Consider the following 24774-nt stretch of genomic DNA (forward strand, 5'->3'; position numbering starts at 1 on the left):
AGCCATTTTTAATGTAGTTTGTAATATTTTTTTTCTGAATTCTATTGAACTGCAGCTTTCAGTTACTCTTAGTCATATGACTTCATTGTTAAATTATCATATTCACAAAACTCTGCTAATTTATGCTGCCCAGTAACAGAATCATAATAAATTCCTATTTGTAAAGCACAAACAGATCACCCCTTAAGGGATTCAAGGCGCTGGGGGCTGTCGGGGAAATTTAGTGAGCTATTGCCCAGAATCACATGATGCTGAGCTGGCGCCAGCAATCGAACCGTGATGTTTGCGCTCCGGAGCAGCCGCTCTGGCCGCTGTGCCACACCTCAGCTCATCAATGGACTTCTTGCCCTGACATGCGATATTAGAAGTCTACCTTTCACCGCCTGTTTCGTTGCTAATCAAACCTCTTGTTGAGACTTTTTTAATGTCCTTTATAAGTAGTTGTTTCTAGCTAAGGGAACGTGATCTTTAAGTCCTCCGCTTCATCTCCACCACATTAAGCAATACATCTCTTGCTTGTTCATCACAACAGGAATCTTCTTTTATTCATGCAGCATTTCAGCTCCGCTTCTTCGTACACTTTCTTAACTGCCTTCCCTGAATTATAGCCAAACCTTAATTCTCCAAAGAATGTGTATCCCATTGTGTTAAAGGAACACTTCTTCATGGCATACTGGTAATGTCTTCTCCCAAGGATGGCATATTCTTGAGGAAAGCTGGGAGAAGAAGTGAGCTTTCCGACTGTTGTGTTGAGAACAGGTTTGCCTCCATCTAGATTTATACACTATATACAATTGTCTCCTCTTTAATTTGGGTAGGCATCCATTGTATTACCTTTGTAACACCAGCTAAAGCTTTCAAGCAGGATTATTTGACTTCCTATATTTGGAGGCAGAAGGAAAAAAATATATATCATTCTATGGCTTTTGGCCAAGTGCTGCAGGCACAACACTTTTAGACAGTTGTGTTTTTTTGTGAGTTTTTACACTTTTTATTTTTTATTTATTTGTTTTCAGTTTAGTAACAGTTTTTTGATGCTTGAAGTCTACAATCCAGTGTAAGCTTTTTTTTGGTTTTTTTTTTTGCTAAAAAGTAAGCAACTTAAAATGGCTGCAGGTGTAACAAAGACGCACACACAGACTGCCATCTTGAAATGCTTTTACTTTGTAAAGAGGCATTCCAAGGTGGGCCACATGTGCGCATTTATGTGCATGCTTGGTAATGCTCCTATAGCCATTTTGGCATTGTTATTTAAAGTTTAATTTATTGTCCCAAGCTGGCTTAACAGTTGAAAGAATTAGCACCCTGCCTGTGAGCAGAGTTTAGTTGCTAGGCCATCCCCAAAATAATAGTAAAAAAATTACAAATAATTTCGGTTTGTGGGGCAATGGGAGGGACAGGGGCGTTAAGGATGAACTGGACGCCAAGAAGTCCAGTAACATTGGGCAGCTTCTGGTAGCTTGGCAAAGTAATTGTGAAACAATTGTGAACTTTAAAAAAAAAATGTTTTAAAAAGCCAATAATGTGTGAAGGTGAATCAGAGGGACAATGGGGGAGAAGCATATGTGGCAGAGAGCAAAGAATAGCCGTGGGCTCCCTTGGAGTGCTAAAAGACGAATTAATGCATGGTTCCCTATGGTCAGCTGTGGTAAAGAAGTTATGGTCCAGAAACAGGACGAAAACAAGAACAGGCAGGAAGGTCATTGAATGAGGAGCGTCAAAATGCGGTAGACAAAGCCATCTTGAGCCCCTGCTCAAGATGGGTATGTCTACCCCCCCCCCAGCCCGCTCTGTATTATTGTATCCTAGACAATACTTCTTTGACAATTGAAGCAAAAACTCTCCTTAGCCAGACCTAAAAGGGCTAAATCTAAGAGATGGTCTATCTTCATATCTAGTTTGGTGTGATTCATATACCTATTTTTGTTGTAACAAGAGAGCAAAAAATACCTATTGGGCATAATTTTTGAACGCTTCTTTTATATCACTGCAAATAAATTTCGTCCCTTCCGTGACTGATTTCAAGGATGTTTTAAATCAAGTGTATGCGCTGGTCATGTTATCCATCTACCAAATTTAATGCAAGTTTGAAAAAAAATCCTATGGAAATCTAATGACCCTATCTACAGAGTTTATGCAGACTCTAATATATGCCCAGCACCTTACTGCTCACCTCTTCCCCAATGCCCAGGGGAGGTACTGTGTAATTAGAGGAAGTTAATCATTGTCCTCCTGCAATAACTGCCTCGCGTGCCACAGGTCAGTTGTAAGATGTCCACTGATGTATTGTTATTCCCGACCTGCAGCCTCTGCAGTTGCTACATAGGTTACTTCCAGCAGAGGCGGGAATTGAGGCACATGGCTACACAAGGCGTCAGTGGCAGAGCCAACATTCGATGCATAAAAACAGCTATTTACAGAGACCGTGCCATAAAGTATACAGAATTACTAATATAGGTGATTTGCATTTCACGGAATGATTTGGTGAGATCTGTCCTCTTCATTTGATACAACTTTAAGTGGCTGCAATATTTTAAACTAAATATTTTGCAATAAGCTATAAGCTAAATATGAACAAAAAGCTATAAGGTTTTGGTTAAGGTTTAATATTTCCATTTAATGCTGTAAACGTTGGCCTTTGACTTTCCATGTGCCCCAGAGTTGCAGGCAGCAGTTATATTTCTAATGTATTCTTAATTACCAATCGATTCCTTCTAGCTTTTCTTTCTAGACTAAACTCTGCTTAGCTTTTCTTACGTCCTCAATGTTGATGAATAGATTTAGTAAATGGCTAACAGGATCTTTAAAAACAATATTTATAAATCTACCAAAGTTGCAGTTCAGTTTCTGAAAATATGTCCAGGATTGAACATGGATTCAATATGGTGAGACAAACCTCACTGCTATCAGCCATTATTGCACTGTAGACCAGGTTTCTCCAATGTCAGTCCTGGGGTGCCGGATCCATGCCAGATTTTTAGCATATCCACATTTAGATAAAGGTGGTTATCTTAAAATTCTGACGTTGATCTGCCCTCCAGGACCGACATTGGAGAACCTTGCTGTAGACTGCAACTAAGGTAGCTTGTTCGCCTGCAGTTTCATTGAATCTTAAATAACAAGCACTGGCGTTGCCAATAGGTTTCGCATTTGGAAAGTTGGAGCTATTGGTTTTGTAAATGACATTTTATATTTATATATCGTTATTGGCATTGTCAATAACAATTTATAAATATAAAATGTCATTTACAAAACCAATAGCTCCAACTTTCCAAATGCGAAACCTATATATGTGGCAGGGTTGATTCAATTATACATCAATAAGACGCAAATTAAGTGGCGTAAAACGGCACATTTTGTTATAGTATTACTTTATTTTGTCATTTTTATACATCGTAACTCTCCACAAAGATATTTCATGTGGTTTTTACCAGTTTAAATCTATAATGCAGCATTAAATGACTGAAAGATGACTAGTCAACCTTTGAAAATGCTTTCAACTGCGCAGGAGCACATGTCGCCATCCTTTTATTATCTGTTGATCTGTTTGTGGTAAAAAACATTTTTTGTGCTAAAATCTGCAGATTATTCAACAGATGATGGGTTGTGCGGCAAATCCATCTTTATGCGGAAACGGCTAGGACCGGAGAATTGCATAAATTCCACTGGCCTTGGTTATGAGGGGATCAAGACAGCATTGAGAGAGAGAAATGTGGGAAAGAGAAAGTGGCAGAGAAAAGGCGCAAAAAAGATAGAAACACAGAGAAAAAGATGGACCAATTGTGAGGAATAGAATAAAAAAAGGGGAACATTAAATTATAGTTGTGTGGAAATAAGTATGTGTATCCAAAGTATAAACAGAGCATTAATAGAGTTAGCATACCTGGTCCAAAACTTATCAGCGACACCATCTTCGCCCTTCCTGATTGGAAGGACATGAATTACAAAATGAATAGCAGGGCCAGTCTATGAAGTGTTAACAGCTGCGTGAAGATTAGTTGCACGAAATAAAATACGTCGGAAGACTGGGTGAAAGAGGCAGAGTTCCAAAGTAAACACAAACGTACCAAAGGCTGTCTGCTTTTCTCATTGCAATTCGTGCCACTGTGGATTACAGGTTTTGTGTGGTCTGCAAGGAATGGCAATTGTCGAACATATTGCATTACAAGTCCCATGTTCAACAGCCGCGCTGGTGTGCCATTAGGTTCTGTGTAAGTATTTAAAGTGTATCAGGTGCAGCCTGTAGCTCGTTGATAAGGCCTTGGACTGGGAGCAGCAATACATCCATTGTTCATCGCTGATCATTACATTGAGGTCGTCCGACCAGGTCTGTAGGGCAGAGGGAGAGCGGATAGGTGCAGTCAGCTGCATACCAGCATAGATGTGCGTGATGAGCTTGTAGGGGGAGGGGTCAGTAAGCATTTCCTCCAGCACTACAAACGTGGGGGGGGGGCTGCAGGGAACTTGACATGGAGGCCTCGCAGCGACGCTCTGAGCGGATTGTAAAGAACTAACGGAGAAGAGGTTGCAGTATTCACTTGTTTATTAAGTGGAAAGCCAACACAGCATGAGGTCAGGGGGAGAAGGCAGGAGGAGCGTCTGAAACGGCAGGTCAGATGCGCGGAGGGAAGCCGGATGGGGGCGGGAGAATAGGGAGAGGAGATGCGCGTGGATGGGGGCGGGAGAGCCTGGTGGGGGGCGGGAATGCTCTTGAGAGATTTGGAATCGTCGTTTGCAAAATGGAGGTCTTACTACTTGGGGCAGCGGCCACACACGCACTAAAACAAGCTATCCTTAGAAGTGGCTAAGGCACCTTTAATCATTAAAAATTAACAAAGTTACTTTTTCACGCTGCATTGCTTTTATCAAATGAATGTTAAGGCATGATTTGATAAGTGTGAAGGGGGAAGACTAAGAGACTAACTAAACGTGAAAGTGCCACCAGCGTTGTCGAGTAACAGAGGGCTTCAAGAGGCTGCAGGGGCTGGGGCGGCGCTCTCTGTCTCGGTGATTAAAGCTCGAGTAGTGGCTTCAGCTTTGCGTCTATAATCAACCCTCACGTTCCTGTTGCTCTCTAAAGCCGAACAAAAGCAAGCTTTCACCAGGACAATGCGAAAATGCGAGACCTACCGCATTACTAATGGTTGTTTGCAAAAGCGCCCCGTGCAGCGTTTTCACTTCAATGTGCGTCTTTCCTTAGTCACAGCTCGTCTGAACAAAGGGGCGGGGCCGCCATTCACGTGAAAGCGTCTTTTACAACCAAAAGTTAAACAAGGGAAGCCGGATGGGGGCGGGAGAGCCTGGTGGGGGGGGCGGGAATGCAAGCGAGGGGAGGAGAAGTGTGGCAAGCAGATGCGCGGAGAGAAGCCGGATGGGGCGGGGGTTTCTGTGTTTTTGAATGAATGCTGTTTGCGGATTAGGGAGATGTGCGTGCTTGTGTGGTCACGTGACCCGCTTTTGTGGCCACGTGTCCTCACATGCACTGTGAAGAAACCGCAGTGGTTTCACTAGTCGATCGAGTCCTTGAATTTTCGCCTATTACATTCGCAAGCGAATGATAATAGGCGAAACCTAAAAAACGGATCAAAAATGAGCGCAACGTCACTCAGTTTGAGGACTATTATTGAAGTGTGTCTTAGCAGCATTCACAGCGCTTCAAAGCTGCAGGACTTTTAGGGAGCATGTGTACAAATCAACAGTAACTAGATTGTGAAGACAGGCTGCAAGAACCCACACACACTCAAAGGTTATGTCTACTTTAAAGTAAATATAGCCGTACTGCAGATTGACAGTAGTTTCCAAGTCCCTGGAACGTGGCTGAAGACCTCTTTGCATGTTTTTTGCAAAAGACTGGTTAAAAAAAATAAGCATGCATGCTTTCAGATCTCTGAAGACAATTTACCATGTTACCTACTGTATTAAAATATTGTTCATGAAATTAGCCTGCTTTGGACATGGGGCAAAGGCCTGCACACATGTTTCTTAATGTATGATGCCTGATCTAACAAATGCATTTTTATGGAAAAATAAGCTATGGACAAGTGGTTGGGCTATTTAAACAAGTTTCTTATCATAATGTGCTGAAAAATGTATTAATGTGTTCTATTTTACAATTATTTTTTTACGGGGAGAGTTCCCCTTGGCCCCTCAATTGGCAGGTGGACTCAGACGTATTGTTCGCTTCATCACACTTGTAAGCCCCGCCACTTTCGAGTCACCAGCTGCCACTGGAGTGGACTGCAACTTTCCGACTATCTACTTCCGTATCACTAGAGATGTACTACACTCTGCTAGTCATCCGAGTAATTTTGAAATCATACATCCAGATTAACAAGCAGCCGATGTAGTGTTTGACCCTATATAAAACAAGCGATAGGAACCCTGCACTACCCCACATTAAGTTGAGATGGTGTTAACTGAGTCTGGGCGGACTAGGACTCTGGTTTTCGGTACTGTCTGAAACCATTCCAGTCATTCCAAAGAGGTCCCTGACTCCCCACCTACCCCATCCAGTCTAGTCAATAGTGTGGAGGGATCAAGTGTATTGAAAACCACCAACAGGTCCAACAATATAAAGCCGGCTGGGTCTCCAAAATTCACCAATCTCATAAATGAGAACTAACCGTTTAGCAGGGTTGGTACTATTCTTCTATTCGGACGGAAAGCTAGAGATTGTCTCCCAGGATATTGTTCTGCTGATAAACTTCTGTTTGTGGCTGCAGTTTGAATACCCTCCAAAGCAATGGAGCATTACAAATTAGTCAGTAGTATTTTGGTTCCGAAACATCAAGGCAAGTTTTCTTCAAGTAACGAGACACCCATGATTCTTTCAAATGAGCTGGCATCGCTTCTTCTCTAAATGAGGTATTGACAGTATCTCATATGAAGGGACCTGACCACTCAAAGTCCGCCCATGATTCATTTTGTAGAGCCCAACCTTTATCTGCTTGGGTGCTTTCTCTGAAAGTAAAGATGTTACAGTGCACCATGAAAGGGGCATACACATAATTCAAATCTGGCCTTATATCCGTGGTGCTGATTGATCTAACCAAATTTTCTTTATTTTGCAAACAATTGTTCATAGAATTACCAGGGAAATCAGGATTAGCAATCCGATACATAGGGTTGTTTATTTCTTTTAAATATTTAAAGAAAGTTTTGTGGCGTTGGAAGCTAATCTAATCTGTTAACTAAAGAATTACCTTTTGGCCTTCAGAGTGGTATTTTTGTGCAGTTCAGATTTGATAGTATTGCCTGCTCAGATTTGATAGTATCATTTGGGTCCTTTTTTTCAATTTCACAGCCTATGTGTTATGTGACCACTGTTGTATTAGTATTATTTCAATAATGACGCAATGAAAAGTTTAAGCCCTTGGTTAGGGACTCCAGGGTCCATTATAAGGAGACTCTCTTAAGCCATCACGTTTTAATTTAACTACTGCAGCACCTCAACATAAGTGGGTTTCAACTTTTAGAAAAAAAAAGCTAAACGGTGCTTAGCCACCTCTCGTGGCAGGAATCAGGCTTTGTACAAGATAAGGCGGCTTTATAGAATAAAGTAAGTGGGGAATCGGTCAAAGAAAATCTTTGATATTTAAAAAAAAAACAAGTAATGTAAATGTAGACAGAAATACCAATCGTTTTTTGTACTGATTATTCATCAATATTTTTATCTTTAAATAGTGGACCAGTATTCAATGTGACAAAGAACAAACCGGAACATCCACTGTGTTGCCATCAATGAATGTTAGGGATTCTGGTACGGGAAGTTTTCGATAGCTTAGGGATTCAAGCTTAATGAATGAAGCAATCAGGCCTGCTTCCCTCCCTTCTCACTGTCAGCAAGAGCTTCTTTCCATTCTACAGGTTGTTAACACTGCTAATTGACTGGAGAACTCATTCCCTACCTCTATTAAGCAGGTGAATGCTGCTCTGATGGCAGCATCTGTTTCTGAAATGATCAACTACTTATTGCATCATAACAAAGTACCTCATCCTTTAGTGCACAGGTTTTTATATTTATTGAATAAAATCAGCATTGGACCCGCAATGTCCATTCAACTATTGGACCATTACGGGGGTTCCTGTTTTTTGTCAATCGTTATAGAGTTGGCTGTAACCGCAGTTGCCAAACCATCTTGAAACCAATTAATTGCTTAAGGATAGGCAAGGATTTCATGAAAGCCAGAGGGACTGAGCATGCTCTTCTGTTACCAGTAGGGAGGAGTCACACCCAGTAGATCCACTAAGTCTCGACAGACAGATACAACTTTTTGGGAAGAAGAACTGGAAGGTGTCTCTCACTCTTCTCTCATAGATTTAAGCTTGAGTGCAAGCGAGTGTTTACAGTCAGACAGGCCTGTAAGACCATCTCTCTTTCACATGCGGTAAAACGCTCCCTGAAATGAGTGTGCACACACAATATTTGGTATTTCACTATAACTGTGTATATAAATAGAGTGCTCTAGAATGATTTTAAATATTTTTAAACCACTCAGCAATAACTATGCATTTTAAGGCAAAGGTCAGATATACCCCAGTCTTGTTTCATCACACATCCCTGTACTACTAGTTTTACTTAATTGGTTTTGAACAGCCTTCTAATGGCTGTTCGAGTAAGTTTTAGTTACTTCTTAATATGATTGTGTGCCAAGTCCTGCATTGCCTCCCCACATGCATAATGCTGTCTTCAGACTCAGACTGACCTCCACAGTTCAGCATCTCTCTTGCAGTCAGTCCTGTGTCTCTCCCGCCTCTTGTATACCTCCATATGTACCTTTCTAGGCATGCTATTCAGTGGAGTGAGGATGCTTGGCTTTGGTATCATTATGCAGGATAGTTTACCAATATATTCTGTTCAGAAGTTTATGCGGAGGCTTACTGCTACTGTCCCTCCTTCTCCCTTCGTGCAGGGACTCACCAGATCATTGTCCTCATGGCTCGCTCCTCAACTGCTGCTGTTTCAAAGCGTGCACTTGAGAAGGGAAATTTTCCTTCACAGTCTCGTATGCACAAGTTAGAAAAAACATGGCAATCCAAGCACACCTTTATTAAATGCAAAAACTAAAACTGACAAGTTGGCTTGCTCTCTGCTTTTAGGCCTCTCACTGGTATTTTGCTCACACAGCATTTGAATGCAAAAGGGAAACGTGAGTCAGCACACATTATGTGCAACAAGATCTGCAGAGCGTGCACTGCCGCAGGAGCATTGAAGCCGATACACACGTCAGGTCCTTACTGGACATACAAAGCTTGCTTTTGCGGGTTGCTGAGACCATCACAGCCATGGTGGCGCTGCTAAATTTGCCGGCTGCTTTCAACACAGTTGGTGATTAGATACTGGAGGATCTGGTTTTATTTGTGGTTCAAGTTGCAAAGTCCTCAATCAGATGGTTTGAGAATTTAATCTCTAACAGAACCTCCCAGGTCAAACACCTGGACCACCTGTCTCCTTGTGCAGTGCCATGTTGTGGGCCTCAGGACTCCTCTGTCACCTATTTTGTTTAGAATCTGTGTACAACCTGTGCCTAAGCTCTCCATAACATGGTAAGAGGGGGCGGTTATGGTGACCGCATGCAAGTAACCTTCCCCTGAAGGAAGGCAGTACTAGAGATCCAGAAGAACTCCATAGGGGTTTTGATGCTGAGCTAAGAATTTGGGGCTCCGGCCATCAGTTGACGCACTTGGCACTTGGCAGTGGTGGGGATTATCATATATCCCTTATTCCTTTGGTCAGTGTGTCAATAGTTATGTTCGTCCTCACACACCAGGCATGTTGTAGTAAGATATTTAGTATTCAATGTCTACACATTCTCACCAAGAAGGTGTACCCATAGCTTGTCGCACAGAGAATTCGGGCAATAAGGCTCAACCGATTGACAACAGGACGAAACCAGAGCGAGCTCAAGATTTTTTTTTTTAGAATTTATTTGTTTCATTAAAACACAATTTTTCGTGGTTTCTTTTGGGGACCTGCATCTGTTTGTCTTTATTAAATTTGCATCTTTGACCTACGAGATTAGTGTTATCTAACACACTTGAAGGATCTAGATGGTATACCAGATCCCCGATGTTGGTCATTTAGCTGAGATGTACTGGTAAGAGGTAAGGCGTATTTTGTTTACAGGCTACCATGGTAGACAAACTCATCATCAGAATATTTAAAGGGGGTTCTCCGGCCCCAAAGACAGTGTCTCAAGTGCAAGTAAGACTTGAGTTCAGCATTACTAAACAGCACTGGGCTACAGGCAGCAGCTTTTTAGATTTCTGCTACAGGCTTGGGCCTGCATCGCAAGACTATGCATGACGTAATCTGGTGCAAACTGGAGGTCACTGGCCCAACCTCGTCCTACAGGGCCCAGCTTGAAGACAAACTAAAAGAATTTTTACTCACCTAGTCCTGGGGCAAGCATCTCTGAGGTCAGGTCTTCAAAAAGCTAATGGCATCCACAGCAAAAATACTCTCCAAACAGGAGGGATGGTCAGTAATCGACTCCTATTCCTCCAGTAAGCAACATTATCACATTTCCTGCACATATCCCATGTGGATTAAGGCTAGATTAGTGGCAGTAAGATTGGGTTGAGTGTAAATTTTATTAATTTTTATTTTCAAAGTTTTATATAGCGCGAACAAGATCTTCACAGATATCAGAGCGCTTTACATAGAGGGGTACATGAGGGAACATAGTTAAACAGTAAATCAATAGATCATACAGTACAGATAGGTGGCTGCAAAGCCCATCACGTGAGTAATAAGACAACTCATACAGATAAGTAAATGGGTCAAGCATGTAGTACAGATCGGTGCAGGGTGTTAACAGAGTTCGAGAAAATAGATCAAGTGTATTTAGCCATGAGGATAGCTTTTACTTCTTTTTTAAAGAGTGTAGTGGAAGAGATAAGCCTGGTTTCGGGGGGGAGTGAGTTCCAAATCCTAGGCGCCAATCCTGAGAAGGAGCGCTTGTATGTTTTTCCCTTCCTGAATCTTCAAGGTTTCAGCAGAAGATTGTTTGTGCCTCTCGTGTTTCTAATTCCCCCAGAGATTGTCAGTTTCTGAGCGAGGTAGCCGGGTGAGTTTAGGTTTATCGCCTTGTGTGTCATGCAGGCGATTTTCAGATGTATTCTGGCTTCAAAAGGCAGCCAATTCAGGGATTTCAAGTCGGGGGTAATATGGGAGTGCTTTTTTGACCCAGTGATGAGTCTCGCTGCAGCATTCAGAGAAGCTCTTAGTGGTGCGGTAGTAGTAAGGGGGAGTCCGCAGAGGGCAGTGCTGCCGTATTCAATACGTGGGATGACTAGCGCTTGTACTGCTGTTTGGAAGTCTTTGGCTGGGAGGTAGGGTTTAAGTTTCCTCAGAGTATTGATCTGGAAGTTCGCTCCCTTTGTTGCCTTGCTGATATGTTGCTGCATGTTGAGGTTGGTGTCAAGTGTTATGCCTAAGGATTTTGCTGAATCCACTATGGTCGGTTGGACATTGAGTGCTGTTAGGTGCTTAAGCCATGTTTGTGTGGTGGATATTTTCGTGGGAGGTGAGATCAGAAGGAACTCAGTCTTCATAGCGTTGAGTTTGAGGTGGTTATCAGCCAGCCAAGATTGGGTGCTTCTGATCGTTGAGTTCAGACGCAAGATGTCTTTGGGGGATTGTAGCTTGAGATATAGCTGAGTGTCATCGGCGTACATGTGAAAGTTTACGTTGGATGCATGTAGCAAGTAGGTGAGAGGTTCAAATTGCGAGCTCACCGTCCGGCATGGTGTCCCAAAGATCCCAACGATATAAGATGTCATCTTTGTGGCTAGGAAAAAGAAACCTTAATTCATATCCTATCCTTGCTGCAGCAAAGGAAAATCCTTCTCCGCACAGACTTCATTCGTTTAGGAGTTCGCACCTGCGGACAGGCAGTAATAGCCAGTCTGAACCCTGCGAACTTCCTTTTAAACGTTATAACTGTTAAGTTTCTGCGCACAGCTGCGGCCAAACTTGACGATGCTAGTCCCAACCATGATGCTAACAATCTGATGTCCAATACTGCAATCTAAGCACCTTTTCTATTATGTGTCGAAAATTGCACCCTTTTTTCCCCTCACCACCTGTGCAATCTGATTCTGCTTGTCTGTGATTGCAAAATGTTTCGATACGAATGCTGCTCTCCAAAATTCCATTGCAAAGGCCAGTACCGAGCGCCTTGAACGGGCTTGGCACTGGCCAATCTTATACGTAGATTCTTAGTAATCAAATATGCTGCAAAACCTGCACTTTTTTTTAATAATGGCTTAAAGTAATGCTTTTTGTGCCTCAAATGTCCCTGGTTCTGTATATGCTGCTATTGCTGTCATGCACTATATCTTTTAGTAATCAAATATGCTACAAATCCAGTTTTCTGTTTGAAACTTGGTTCAGCCTAACCTTCGTGCCAAGCTAGGATCTGCTTGTTCTCATGGAACTTTTTAACTTTACATGCTGCTATTTTGCACACAGTTTTTTAGTAATCAAATATGCTGCAAATCCTGTTTTCCTGTTTTTCTGTTTTAACGTTGGTTCAGCTCAATCTTCATGGTGAGCTTAGATCTGCTTGCTCTTATGGGTTGTTTTAACCTTGCATTCTGAATGCTTTTAGTTTGTATGTGCGGTAAGGCTTTTTATTAACCGTACAATAAACTTACTACTGCAATTGGGATGTCATTATATATAGAGACTTGGTTACAATATTGCGAAATGATCTTTCGAATAGTCCTGGGCAGTGTTCCAGACAAAAAAACTCTGCAGAGCTACGTGGAGTTCTGCGCGTGGCCGAGTGCATTAAGTCACGCCGTTAGCCCTGATTTTCATCACTGGGTGTTTGTCCTGTGCTAGAAAATCAGCACAAATTGCACCATGCGCAGTGCAAGAGTGCGCTGCTTCTTTCTGCCCGCATAAGTAGCTCTTCTACTCGAGCGACAGCTTCCTCAAAAGCGAACATAAGGTTTCTCAATGTGAGCGGTAGCGGGCATCCGTGCCAGCCTGCATTGAGAAATCTCGCCGCGAGGTAGCCTGGAGTAAGATTTTCCTCGTTTGTGTTTGCCAACTTAACGTTGGCAAACGCGAGCGGCGAAAAAACTCTGCTATGCTGAACTGAGCTTTTCAGAACTCCACATTCTACACGGAGCGCGGAGTCACAAAAACTCTGCAAACTCCATGAGCGAAGCGGAATTTAATGTCCAGGCCTACTTTCAAGTTGGACTTTCATCCATTTGTGGATGCATGCATCTTCTATTCTCCTTTATCATCAATGCTGCTAAATGGTTAGCGTTCCACTGGTCATAAAGGCTTGGCTTTGCAGAAGGAGCTATGCTCTGTTTCTTGATGGTACAGCCTGGCAGGCATATGGTGAGGATCCTTCCCGGTCAGGGCACCAGCACCTCTAAACACCATTTTGGCAACCAACTCCTCTTCTGTATTCATTGAATCTTCATTTCCATATCTCAATGACCCCCCCTACCCATCACCCCCCCCCCATTTCACAAGCTCTGCACCCAAGAAATACTTTCTCCTCCTGTGTGGCACACAGTAATGACTTAATAGAATGTGTTTATACAGCTGCTTATGATGCATTTGAATGATGGACTAGACAGTATGATTACACACAAAATGCAAACACTTTTTGATTTTCCTTAAAGAAGCCAGAGTGCTATAATACTTTTGCTCTAGCAGCAGAACTCTTGGTAAGTCACCTACACGCACATGACGGGGGTATGCGCTTCGGATCACAAACCATTTCGGCTTCCATGTATGCGAAGGACGGCCTGCTTCTAGTAAAGGACCCATCGGTTAACATGGCCCCCATCATAGCGGAAGTAGTCCACCTTGGCATATGACCAAAGTTAACAATCAATAGTTCTAAATCACAGTTGATGCCCCTCACTTCAGTCACTGACTAACTTGTCCTAGAATATCCCCTACAGTGGCAGGAGGAGATGATCAGGTATTTGGGCATACAAATCCACAGGGCTGTAGATGTCCTCATGCAAGAAAACTGTGGGGAAAACAATGTCTAAAACAGAAGTAAATATAAATAAAGGGATCCGATTCCCTCTATCAGTGGTGGTCCGGATTGCCTCAATTAAAGTGGCTATACTCCCAATTACTGTACTTCCAAAATATTTTGTTTCCCTTATCCCGCAGCTTCTTCACCCAGCTTCAGACACTGCTAGTAAAGTGAACACGGGCTGGCAAATAGCCACGCATAAGCTGGACATTTTTACCCCAGCATACAATCATGGGGGCCTTGCGGCACCCCATTTTGTAACATATTACTATGTTGCACAGGCCCAGTTATAGACAAGGTCCACATCGTCATTTGGAGCCAGGGTTAGCAGCTCCATTGAACCTAGACACAGAGGTGATGAAAACACCCACCCAACCAAGAAAGATCCACACTGTGGGTTTTACCTTGTGTTCATGGTCACGCCTGGCACAGTTATGTGCTATTGACATTATATACTCACCGTTTATTTGATGGAGAAATAACCTAAAGCCGACCATCACCAATGAAACAGAATTTGTACAACCCCTGCGCGATAAATCGATTAGTACATTGGGTCATCTTTATGCAGATGGCCAGTTTATATCCCTAGGTGATTATCTGCTCTCGGGCACATCCACCCACCCTAGACATGATTACCTACTGTTGACTGCGAAAGAGTTCTTGCTGACATACCCGAGGGTGCCTGCGGACTTGCGACTGCTCTGTTTGCCTGCAGCAGACCCAGCTATCAAGCACACCATCACACTACTCTACACACTGACTCTCACCAACTTGTCAAAAATAATGCATAGATCCCAACACCAATGGCCAGGAGACCTGTTGTCGGCATTTATAGACCCGAGGCGGGAATACTGCAGTCCGCACACCAAAGAAGTATCAATGAATGCAAGACATCACCTCATCCATTCTAATTTCTTGCATCAGCTTTACTACACACCATTCAAACTATATTGATTTGAAGGACGGAGTGACGCTCACTGCGGCAGATACTCCTTGCCAGACGTGGTATTCGTGCACCCAGCTTGGCAGTGCCCATATCGACCGGTATTGGCACACACTATTGCAAATGCTGAATGATATGACTGGACACACTCTACCGGTGGACCCTCCAATGGTGCGGTTAGGCTGTGTGAAACCAGTAGGAAACTGGTGGTTTGGCCATATTACTGGGTAAAAGACGAGAGGCGATGTGCTGGGGCAGTGCGGGCAACCCCCAAGACGAAAGGCTGGCTTACCAACCTAGCACAGTGCAATACACTCACTGATGTCCATTGCACTTTGCTCCCCCTGACCTCCAGACCCCGCAAAATCTGGGACCCTGTGCGGGTGCATCTCGCAGCTCGTGCCACCAAACATGCCTCAGACTCTGATGTCTCTGGATGGGCTACAGTTACCATGATTCTCAACATGTAACCATGGGAGGATCACCACAAGGAAAACAACAACTGTAAAGGGGACACCCAAATATTGTTGTAAACATGACACATGGAATGGCAATTGATGTATCAGAAAGATTCTTATATGACATAAACATGCAATTTTATTTGTTTGATTGTACATGGGGAAAAATCCAAATAAATACAATTTTTAAAATAAAAATAAAAGAAGCCAGTATGGGCTGTAAGTACATTACCCCTCCTGTGTTACCTCTATGTTCTGTCACCATCATCGCTGAGGAAATGCTACGGGCAACATTCTCCGTGGACTTTGCATTGTGGTTCAGCATTGCCCCTGTGAGCTGCAGCTGCTTTGGGTGAAAACACTTGGGGTGGTTTTGGATTCTTCAGAATCTTTTCCTTCCACTCCCCCTAGCCAGTGGACAGTTTAGGGCAACCCAGGTGAATATATAGGAGTTAGTTTAACGAAGTGGGTTCTTGCACTGGCTGCAGACACCTTTGCATATTCTCAGTGCGCCAAGACACCTGAGGGTAATCGTGCACTGTACAAATTTTACTAACATTAACAATGCTATTTGATTACATTTTGGTGCGTATGCTAAAGTATTCATCCTTTGAAATGGATACAGTGTGTAATATTGAGATGACAGTATGCATCTTTATATTGACCAATACAGAACTGCTATGCTGCATTAGCACATGCTTTCATTATTGATTATATTAGACATATTTATATAATGTTTACTCCATCCCTAATTTGGCCTTGCAGTGGTACATTTTAGCACCATTGACTTCTTTTCCCATTCTCTTTCAGGTTAAACCATTTGGATCTTTTCCGCAATTTGTTCATCCCAGAAGACCCCACATTTCTCCCTATAGTCCCCCCAGAAGATGGGAACGGGAGCGTTGATAGCGATTCAGCCATGGAGATTCTTCAAGAAATGATGGCCACCAGGTAAGGGTGGACCTTGATAATATTCATTTGGAGGCGTGGTGTAGCATGAACAGAATGGATTTGGTGGACGATCTCATGAACATCAAGATCCCTTTTATTGTACACCGACCTGTGGCCCTCATGTCATTCCAGCCTTTTCCAGCATGCTTTTCACAGCCAAATGTCCCTAAACTGTACATTACTCATTGTACCCCTGATTCACACCTTCTGGTGGGCACCTCCTGCATAATTCTAAAGCTCCTCTGAGCCACATCACTTAGTGCTCCTGTGAAGGACATCTCTCAGTAGTCTCCTCGCGGTGCTCATCCATCGCTCACGTGAGATGCTTCACCCATAGGTCCTGCGTGATGCAACACTAGTGCTGCTTGAGCACACATCACCCTGTGCCCTCTTCGGTCCATCATCATTGGCATGCTGCTCCACTTCATTCTCTGTCCCACTAATGCCAACACCACCTGGACTTTCTATAACTGCATCACTGCGTACATTGAAGCTCGGATGTGTATAGGACTAGTGTTCCTTCACAAACGCTTTAAAGAGACGAACTCCTTAATTACAGATATGTTGTGGAGGAAGGTTGGAGGCGATTGGCCCTGTACCAGCTCAAGCTACCGATGGAGGAAGAGGACCTGGAATCTTATTACTGGATTTCCCAGCTCCAATATTTGTTGAGGTGGATCTCAGAATCTAAGTTGCCAAAGGCCATCTTCATTGGGAAAATGTTGGCACCAACCCGGTTGATCTCCGCTCTTTGGGAACGTGACAGTAGGAAGATGACCTAGCCATGCTGGTCGAATTGGCGAACAAATGCTGCCTCGCGTATACTAGGAGAGTGAAAAAAACAATAGGATATGCATCAGAGGTCCCTGCCGATAGCGTTGGAGATTTGAGCGTTCTGGGACCCCAAAAAGCAGGCTTGGGAAACAGCTCGAATAATCATAATCGGAGATATGTTCTCTCTTGGGATACTGAAAACTTTTGGAAAACTGGAGCTGGAATTTAAACTACCAGTGGGGCAGCTTATCTGGTACAACAGAATTACACATGCATTGTGACAGTAATGTGGGGTGATGAAAGAAGAGCCAATATAGATAAGGCGTTACAACGGGTGCTGGCGATAAGGCAAAGATCTGACTATTTGGGACACTTAGGATAAAAGTAGTGCCGGGCTCAAATGGGAAGAGATGCTGGGTATAGAATTCACAGATGAAGAATGGGACACAATAAAGTAATTCGAGATTATTTTTTTTAAAGTATTCAGGAATAATGCAATGTGTACGTTTATACAATTTAATTATCTCCGTCAATCATCCCTGACCCTCATGAGTGAGGTTGTACCAACTTAGGCCTGAGCTTCTTGTGATTGGCCCAGATGGGGGGAGGGAGGGGGCAGTATTCCACCACGTGGTAAGGTCATGTGGTTCACTAGAGGGTTATTGGAAAGCAGTTTTGTTGACACTACTTGAGGTGGCAAGTAGACCAGATTTATATCACCCCAAGATATAGTTACTGATTGAAGTGGACAAAAGAATACGCATCTTTGGAAGCGATAACTCCTTGTAGGATACACAAAGAGGGACAACCTAGACTATTGCTGATTGCAAATAAGTAGAGATTTGAAATGGTGATGGAGGCGATCTATGGTAGACACATATAATATGATGGAATAAGAAAGAAGAAACACCCTGAAGCAACTACTTTGTTAATATTATTACTTCTGTTTTTCATTATTTGCTCATGACCTGTCACATAACAGTATTGAAGACCTATAAATGCATGGTGGTTTAAAATGCCAGTAAACCTATTTTCTAAAAATGTTTCCATTTCTAGCTTTACTTCTTTTTAACTGAAATATGCCAACCTAGTGCAATATTTTAATTACTGGATATGATACAATTAAAGTCATTATCCTCAATACATATTTCTGTTTTTTTCCATTTTGCAGACTCGCGTTCGAGAGAGAGGATTTCACTTACCAAGGTATCCAGGACTTTGGAAACTATTACTGGTAAGTTGTAATCTAAGGCACGCATTGCTGTTGGGACGCCCATACCCTTGTAGTTGTGTGATAGGCCTCTTGATTGAACTGAACAGAAAACTTGGCGTGTAGGCATTTCACATTATTTCTTTCCAAAGTTTTTATTGGTTTTTCAAAAGAATAAATTTTGTGTTGTGGCAAATTATGATTTTCATTTTCATAAAATCACCATATTTCAGTTTGACACATTTTACGTTAGAAGAGGCATATGTAAAAACAACTAACATTTCATACCAAACTTTGACCTATGGGAGTTAAAAACGAATGAAAATTAAATTCTTGAATAAGCAAAAATCTCTTTGATGTCAAGTGGGTTAAAATGTTGTGAATGTCATGAGTTAGGTTTTTCCAGAAACGGATGTCACATTTCTTGGGCTTAAATTCTCCATTGAGCATTCTGAAGTGGAATCTTAAAGACATTTCAGACAATAGACGAAAAGAAACAATTTTTAAAAATTCTGTAACTAATCTATTAGTCGATTCTGAGACAGACATATTCGCCATTGAAGAATTTCCGCAAGTGTACATAAACTTGAAGTTAGTGTAATAGAAACAGACATTTGCAATAGTTAGACGATTCAATATGTTAAACACTTATCATTGCTAAGTATTTTTCTATAGTGTGTTTTAGATAGCTCTTTATACCACACGTTTGCCATTACTAAGTGCTATCAATAACAAGTGTTACTGTTCCTCAATTTAGCAACCTCAGCAAGTTGGAATGATAAAACTGACTCTGCTGGAATTTAAATCTTTGACCTCCATATCCCAGAAGATGTCAGAGGCAAGCGCCAACACTCCGCTAACAGCACAGCTTAAACCAGGGGGGAACTGATAGGCTCATCTTTTATGGGGCTTTCTAGGAGTTATAACACAGATAAAAAAATTAATAAGAAAAATTCTTGCTGCAAAAGTGAATGGAAAAAGGAACTTCTCCACTTTATTCTCCTCAGTCCATCTTCTCGCTGAAATATGAGTGTGTTTCCTGAGGACGTATTTGCAGAGGGTAACAAACATAGAGGGTTCCTCCACTGTTACAGAATAATTGCCTCAAACTGGGCCTGACTGACCTTGTGTGCAGACTCTCGCCCTGCTCCTGAGATGGGTCTGTCACATAAGGTCTTAGAGACATAGTGAAACAATCTTAACATCTTTCTCAAATCACAAGAAACACCAAAGGGGTAGGACAGACCTAAAGCCCGCCTGCCAGTGGCACATTTTAAGACCTCTTCTACGACCCAAAAGCTCTTGGTCACCACCCGACAAAACCCCAAAGCATCTAGCCAGAGATGCCCATCCATTTATCTAGAATTATTGCTGATGGAAAATCACCTGTGGTTCTAAAATTATTGCTGTCTTCACCATGTATATTGAGCATCACTGATCTAAGTGCACTGAAATAACTTTAGGATGTGTGTATATAGATAAAAAATATATCTGGTTGGAAGAGGAGGTGCAATCTAGATGCTAAATTCCAGATTTCAGTGGTGAGAAGCCTTGTTTGAAACACAATCTCCCCATTTCACCTAGTGGTGTGAGTGGTGATGCAGTGCATGATGTGTACCGTACAATAAACAAACATCCTATGTCTGTGGCCTGGTTTAGTGACTGACTGGCACCTTATCCAATCAGACACTGAGTTACCTCTGACAGTTTCACATGAAAGCTATTAAGGCAATAGGCGGGACATTAGTCGCTTCAGCCAATCCACATCCTTCTTGAGTCAAACCACTGATGACGCGACCTTCCATCACCTTCTTGCACCTTTTCTTGCAGTCAGCATGGGCTCTCTGCCTTCAGTGTGATGTATTAAAGTGCTTTATGCAAGACCATGCTGTGTGACAAAAAGTCTGTCTTTTAGGGAATAGGTATGCAGTATTCCCCATATTCAAAAGTAAAATGCTTTCCTTTTTAGGTCTCGGCAACGAGAACTATTGTCGCCTAGTAAGCTAGCAAGGGACTACAGAGAGGTGGACGAGCCGACCAGGGTCTGTGAACGCGCACAAAGGCAGGCAGGCAGGCAGGCATGCGCCAGACACACACACAGACAGACAGACACACGCACGCACGCATGCATGCATGCACACACACACACACACACACACACACACACTCTCACTCTCTCTCTCTCTCTGCCCCCCCCCCCCACTCACCGGGCTCTTTCCCTCCGCATCGGGTCAGTCACGGCAGAAGGCAGACTTGTGTCTTCTCCGGCGATCTTCAGCTGATGTGCACGCCCACGCTGCGTCGTGCGCGCCCGTTGATCCTCAGCTTGTTTACAATAGCGATAGTTTCTTCCGCTAGCACTCCGTGGCATCTCAGACGCACAGCAGGTAGCATTAGCACCTCTTGTTTTAAAATGCGTTTGTTTATCTAGGACGGACACGTTTACTGGTTGCTTGTTATTTATTGTCTTCTTTCCTCTGCTTTCCCCTCCCACCCCCTGCATGCGTTGCTTCTTCCCTTCCCACCCAGTGTGTATTGCTTCTTCCTAATCCCCAACCCCCCACGGTCGGTGTTGCTTCTTTCCCTCCTACCCCCATTCAGGGTTGCTACTTCACCAGTCACCCCAGAAAGTGTTCCCTATTCTCCTATTGCACATACGACATGCTTTCCTACAAGGACACCTGCTTTTCCACTCCCTGCTCCTCATCTCTGGCCCGCCCCGGGCGTCGTGCTTTAGGTTTTCGCACTGCGCCAGCTTTCATATTAACAACACTGGCGCCATGCTTAATATTTTGACAGGAGCCCGCTTTTATGTTTTTTTTTTGGTATTCATTAGCATTTTTTTACAGTAGTACAGCACGCTACACGTAATCTTCAACAAGGGCAGCCACGCAGCCCGCCTAGCTCTATTTCAACATCTGCCGCTCCTAATCAGCAACAATGGTGGCTGCACCTTCTACATCTTTTTCGTGTTTATCCAGTTGGTTCCTTTGTGAGATCTACACAACTATGTGCCTTTCCATTCAGTGGTCTGGAGTGCAGGTTTGCACGTATGTCGCAGTTTATTCAGATTCCTAACATACCGCGGTTTTGCACCAGCACTGGTGTGTTTCGGGCGGCCTTCAAACTGATTTATGTTCTGCATCTCTTCCCCACCAAAGCAGTGTCCAGTCCGAGTGCGCTCTTCGAGGACTTGTCGTTTCACTAGTTCTAGGAGCAGCTCGTGTGAGCACCAGTGTTTACAGGCGCACAGGCTGTTCATATTACTTATCGTCCCTGAGATATTTATTACCTATCTCGACTCTAGGGCAGTCACAAATTCTGACACTGCTTCCTACCAAGGACCTTTTATGGCCACATAAGAACCATTGTTTTTCTAAAACATTAGTCAACCCCAGGTTCACTTATTAGAGTCCCCTTGTTTTCCTTACTACATTGTTCTCACACGGCACGCCGCACTCTATTTCAACATCTTACAATGCTTTTTAGGTCTCGGCAACGAGAACTATTGTCGCCATGTAAGCTCGCAAGGGAGTACAGAGCGGTGCACGAGCCGACCAGGGTCTGTGGACGCGCACACACAAAGGCAGGCAGGCACACACCAGACAGACACAGACAGACACACGCACGCACGCACACACACACGCACACACACACACACACACAGCCTCCCTCTCTGCCCACTCCCTCTCTGCCGCCCCCCCCCCCTTCTACCCCCACTCACCGGGCTCTTTCCCTCTGCAGGGGGTCAGTCACGGCAGCAGGCAGGCTCGGTGTCTTCTCCGGCGATCTTCAGCTGATGTGCACGCTCACGCTGCGTCTCCTGCGCGCCCACCACGCTGTTTCGCGCCCGTTGATCTGCGTCTCCTGCGCGCCCACCACGCTGTTTCGCGCCCGTTGATCCTCAGCTTGTGATTACTACTCCTTCTAACCCGGATTCTAAATTACTATTTCTTGGTTCTCTAACTCCACTCTGTTGATTCGTAACAAACTGATATTCAGCACATTTCACAGTCTCGCTTTTGCTTTTCATAAATACAATAAGATTATTTTAAGCAATGTCTACCCTTCTTTTGGTTCTGTGCCTATTATGCTTCGGACTATAGAGTTTTAGAAAGTGTGGTGGAAGATTCCGTGATATCAGCGGTGTGCACAGTGCAGAGTGAGTGTGCAGAGTGCAGAGTAGTGAGTGCAGAGTAGTGAGTGCAGAGTAGTGAGTGCAGAGAGAGTGTGCAGAGAGAGTGTGCAGAGAGAGTGTGCAGAGAGAGTGTGCAGAGAGAGTGTGCAGAGAGAGTGTGCAGAGAGAGTGTGCAGAGTAGTGAGTGCAGAGTGAGTGTGCAGATGAGTGAGTGTGCAGATGAGTGAGTGTGCAGATGAGTGAGTGTGCAGATGAGTGAGTGTGCAGATGAGTGAGTGTGCAGATGAGTGAGTGCAGAGTAGTGAGTAGTGAGTGCAGAGTAGTGAGTGCAGAGTAGTGAGTGCAGAGTAGTGAGTAGTGAGTGCAGAGTAGTGAGTAGTGAGTGCAGAGTAGTGAGTAGTGAGTGCAGAGTAGTGAGTGCAGAGTAGTGAGAAGTGAGTGCAGAGTAGTGAGTGCAGAGTAGTGAGTAGTGAGTGCAGAGTAGTGAGTGCAGAGTGCAGAGTGCAGAGTAGTGAGTGCAGAGTAGTGAGTGCAGAGTGCAGAGTGCAGAGTAGTGAGTGCAGAGTGCAGAGTAGTGAGTGCAGAGTGCAGAGTAGTGAGTGCAGAGTGCAGAGTAGTGAGTGCAGAGTGCAGACTAGTGAGTGCAGAGTGCAGTGCAGGTATGTGCAGTGCAGTGCAGGTGAGTGCAGGTGAGTGCAGTGCAGTGCAGTGCAGGTGAGTGCAGTGCAGGTGAGTGCAGTACAGGTGAGTGCAGTGCAGTGCAGGTGAGTGCAGTGCAGGTGAGTGCAGTGCAGTGCAGGTGAGTGCAGTGCAGGTGAGTGCAGTGCAGGTGAGTGCAGTGCAGGTGAGTGCAGTGCAGGTGAGTGCAGTGCAGTGCAGGTGAGTGCAGTGCAGTGCAGTGCAGGTGAGTGCAGTGCAGTGCAATGCAGGTGAGTGCAGTGCAGGTGAGTGCAGTGCAGGTGAGTGCAGTGCGGTGCAGTGCAGTGCAGGTGAGTGCAGTGCAGGTGAGTGCAGTGCAGGTGAGTGCAGTGCAGGTGAGTGCAGTGCAGGTGAGTGCAGTGCAGTGCAGGTGAGTGCAGTGCAGGTGAGTGCAGTGCAGTGCAGGTGAGTGCAGTGCAGGTGAGTGCAGTGCAGGTGAGTGCAGTGCAGGTGAGTGCAGTACAGTGCAGGTGAGTGCAGTGCAGTGCAGGTGAGTGCAGTGCAGTGCAGGTGAGTGCAGTGCAGTGCAGTGGAGTGCAGTGGAGTGCAGTGGAGTGCAGTGCAGGTGAGTGCAGTGCACACTGCACTGGAGTGGAGTGCAGTGCAGTGCAGGTGAGTGCAGGTGAGTGCAGTGCAGTGCAGGTGAGTGCAGTGCAGGTGAGTGCAGTGCGTGCAGTGCAGGTGAGTGCAATGCGTGCAGTGCAGGTGAGTGCAGTGCAGTGCAGGTGAGTGCAGTGCAGGTGAGTGCAGTGCAGGTGAGTGCAGTGCAGTGCAGGTGAGTGCAGTGCAGGTGAGTGCAGTGCAGTGGAGTGCAGTGGAGTGGAGTGCAGTGGAGTGGAGTGCAGGTGAGTGGAGTGCAGGTGAGTGGAGTGCAGGTGAGTGGAGTGCAGGTGAGTGCAGTGCAGGTGAGTGCAGTGCAGGTGAGTGCAGTGCAGTGTAGGTGAGTGCAGTGCAGGTGAGTGCAGTGCAGGTGAGTGCAGGTGAGTGCAGTGCAGGTGAGTGCAGTGCAGTGCAGGTGAGTGCAGTGCAGGTGAGTGCAGTGCAGGTGAGTGCAGTGCAGTGCAGGTGAGTGCAGTGCAGGTGAGTGCAGTGTGTGCAGTGCAGATGAGTGCAGTGCAGGTGAGTGCAGTGCAGTGCAGGTGAGTGCAGTGCAGGTGAGTGGAGTGCAGGTGAGTGGAGTGCAGGTGAGTGGAGTGCAGGTGAGTGGAGTGCAGGTGAGTGGAGTGCAGGTGAGTGCAGTGCAGTGGAGTGCAGGTGAGTGCAGTGCAGGTGAGTGCAGTGGCATGCAGGTGAGTGCAGTGCAGGTGAGTGCAGTGCAGTGGCGTGCAGGTGAGTGCAGTGCAGGTGAGTGCAGTGCAGGTGAGTGCCTTGCAGGTGAGTGCAGTGCAGTGCAGGTGAGTGCAGTGCAGTGCAGGTGAGTGCAGTGCAGGTGAGTGCAGGTGAGTGTAGTGCAGTGCAGGTGAGTGCAGTGCAGTGCAGGTGAGTGCAGTGCAGGTGAGTGCAGTGCAGGTGAGTGCAGGTGAGTGCAGTGCAGGTGAGTGCAGTGCAGTGCAGTGCAGGTGAGTGCAGTGCAGTGCAGG

General features: G+C 44.6%; 1 protein-coding gene across 1 annotated transcript in view; it reads left to right on the forward strand.

Annotated features, from left to right (window-relative positions):
- Positions 1 to 24774, forward strand: part of LOC144772413 (uncharacterized) — a 277094-nt gene that overhangs the window by 89107 nt on the left and 163213 nt on the right. Inside the window, exons 4-5 of the mRNA XM_078656706.1 lie at positions 16233 to 16373; positions 18319 to 18381. Coding sequence (XP_078512832.1) covers positions 16233 to 16373; positions 18319 to 18381 — 204 coding nt within the window. The remainder of the gene's footprint in view (positions 1 to 16232; positions 16374 to 18318; positions 18382 to 24774) is intronic.

This window comes from Lissotriton helveticus, chromosome 8 (assembly GCF_964261635.1).
Source record: "Lissotriton helveticus chromosome 8, aLisHel1.1, whole genome shotgun sequence".
NCBI lineage: Eukaryota > Metazoa > Chordata > Amphibia > Caudata > Salamandridae > Lissotriton > Lissotriton helveticus.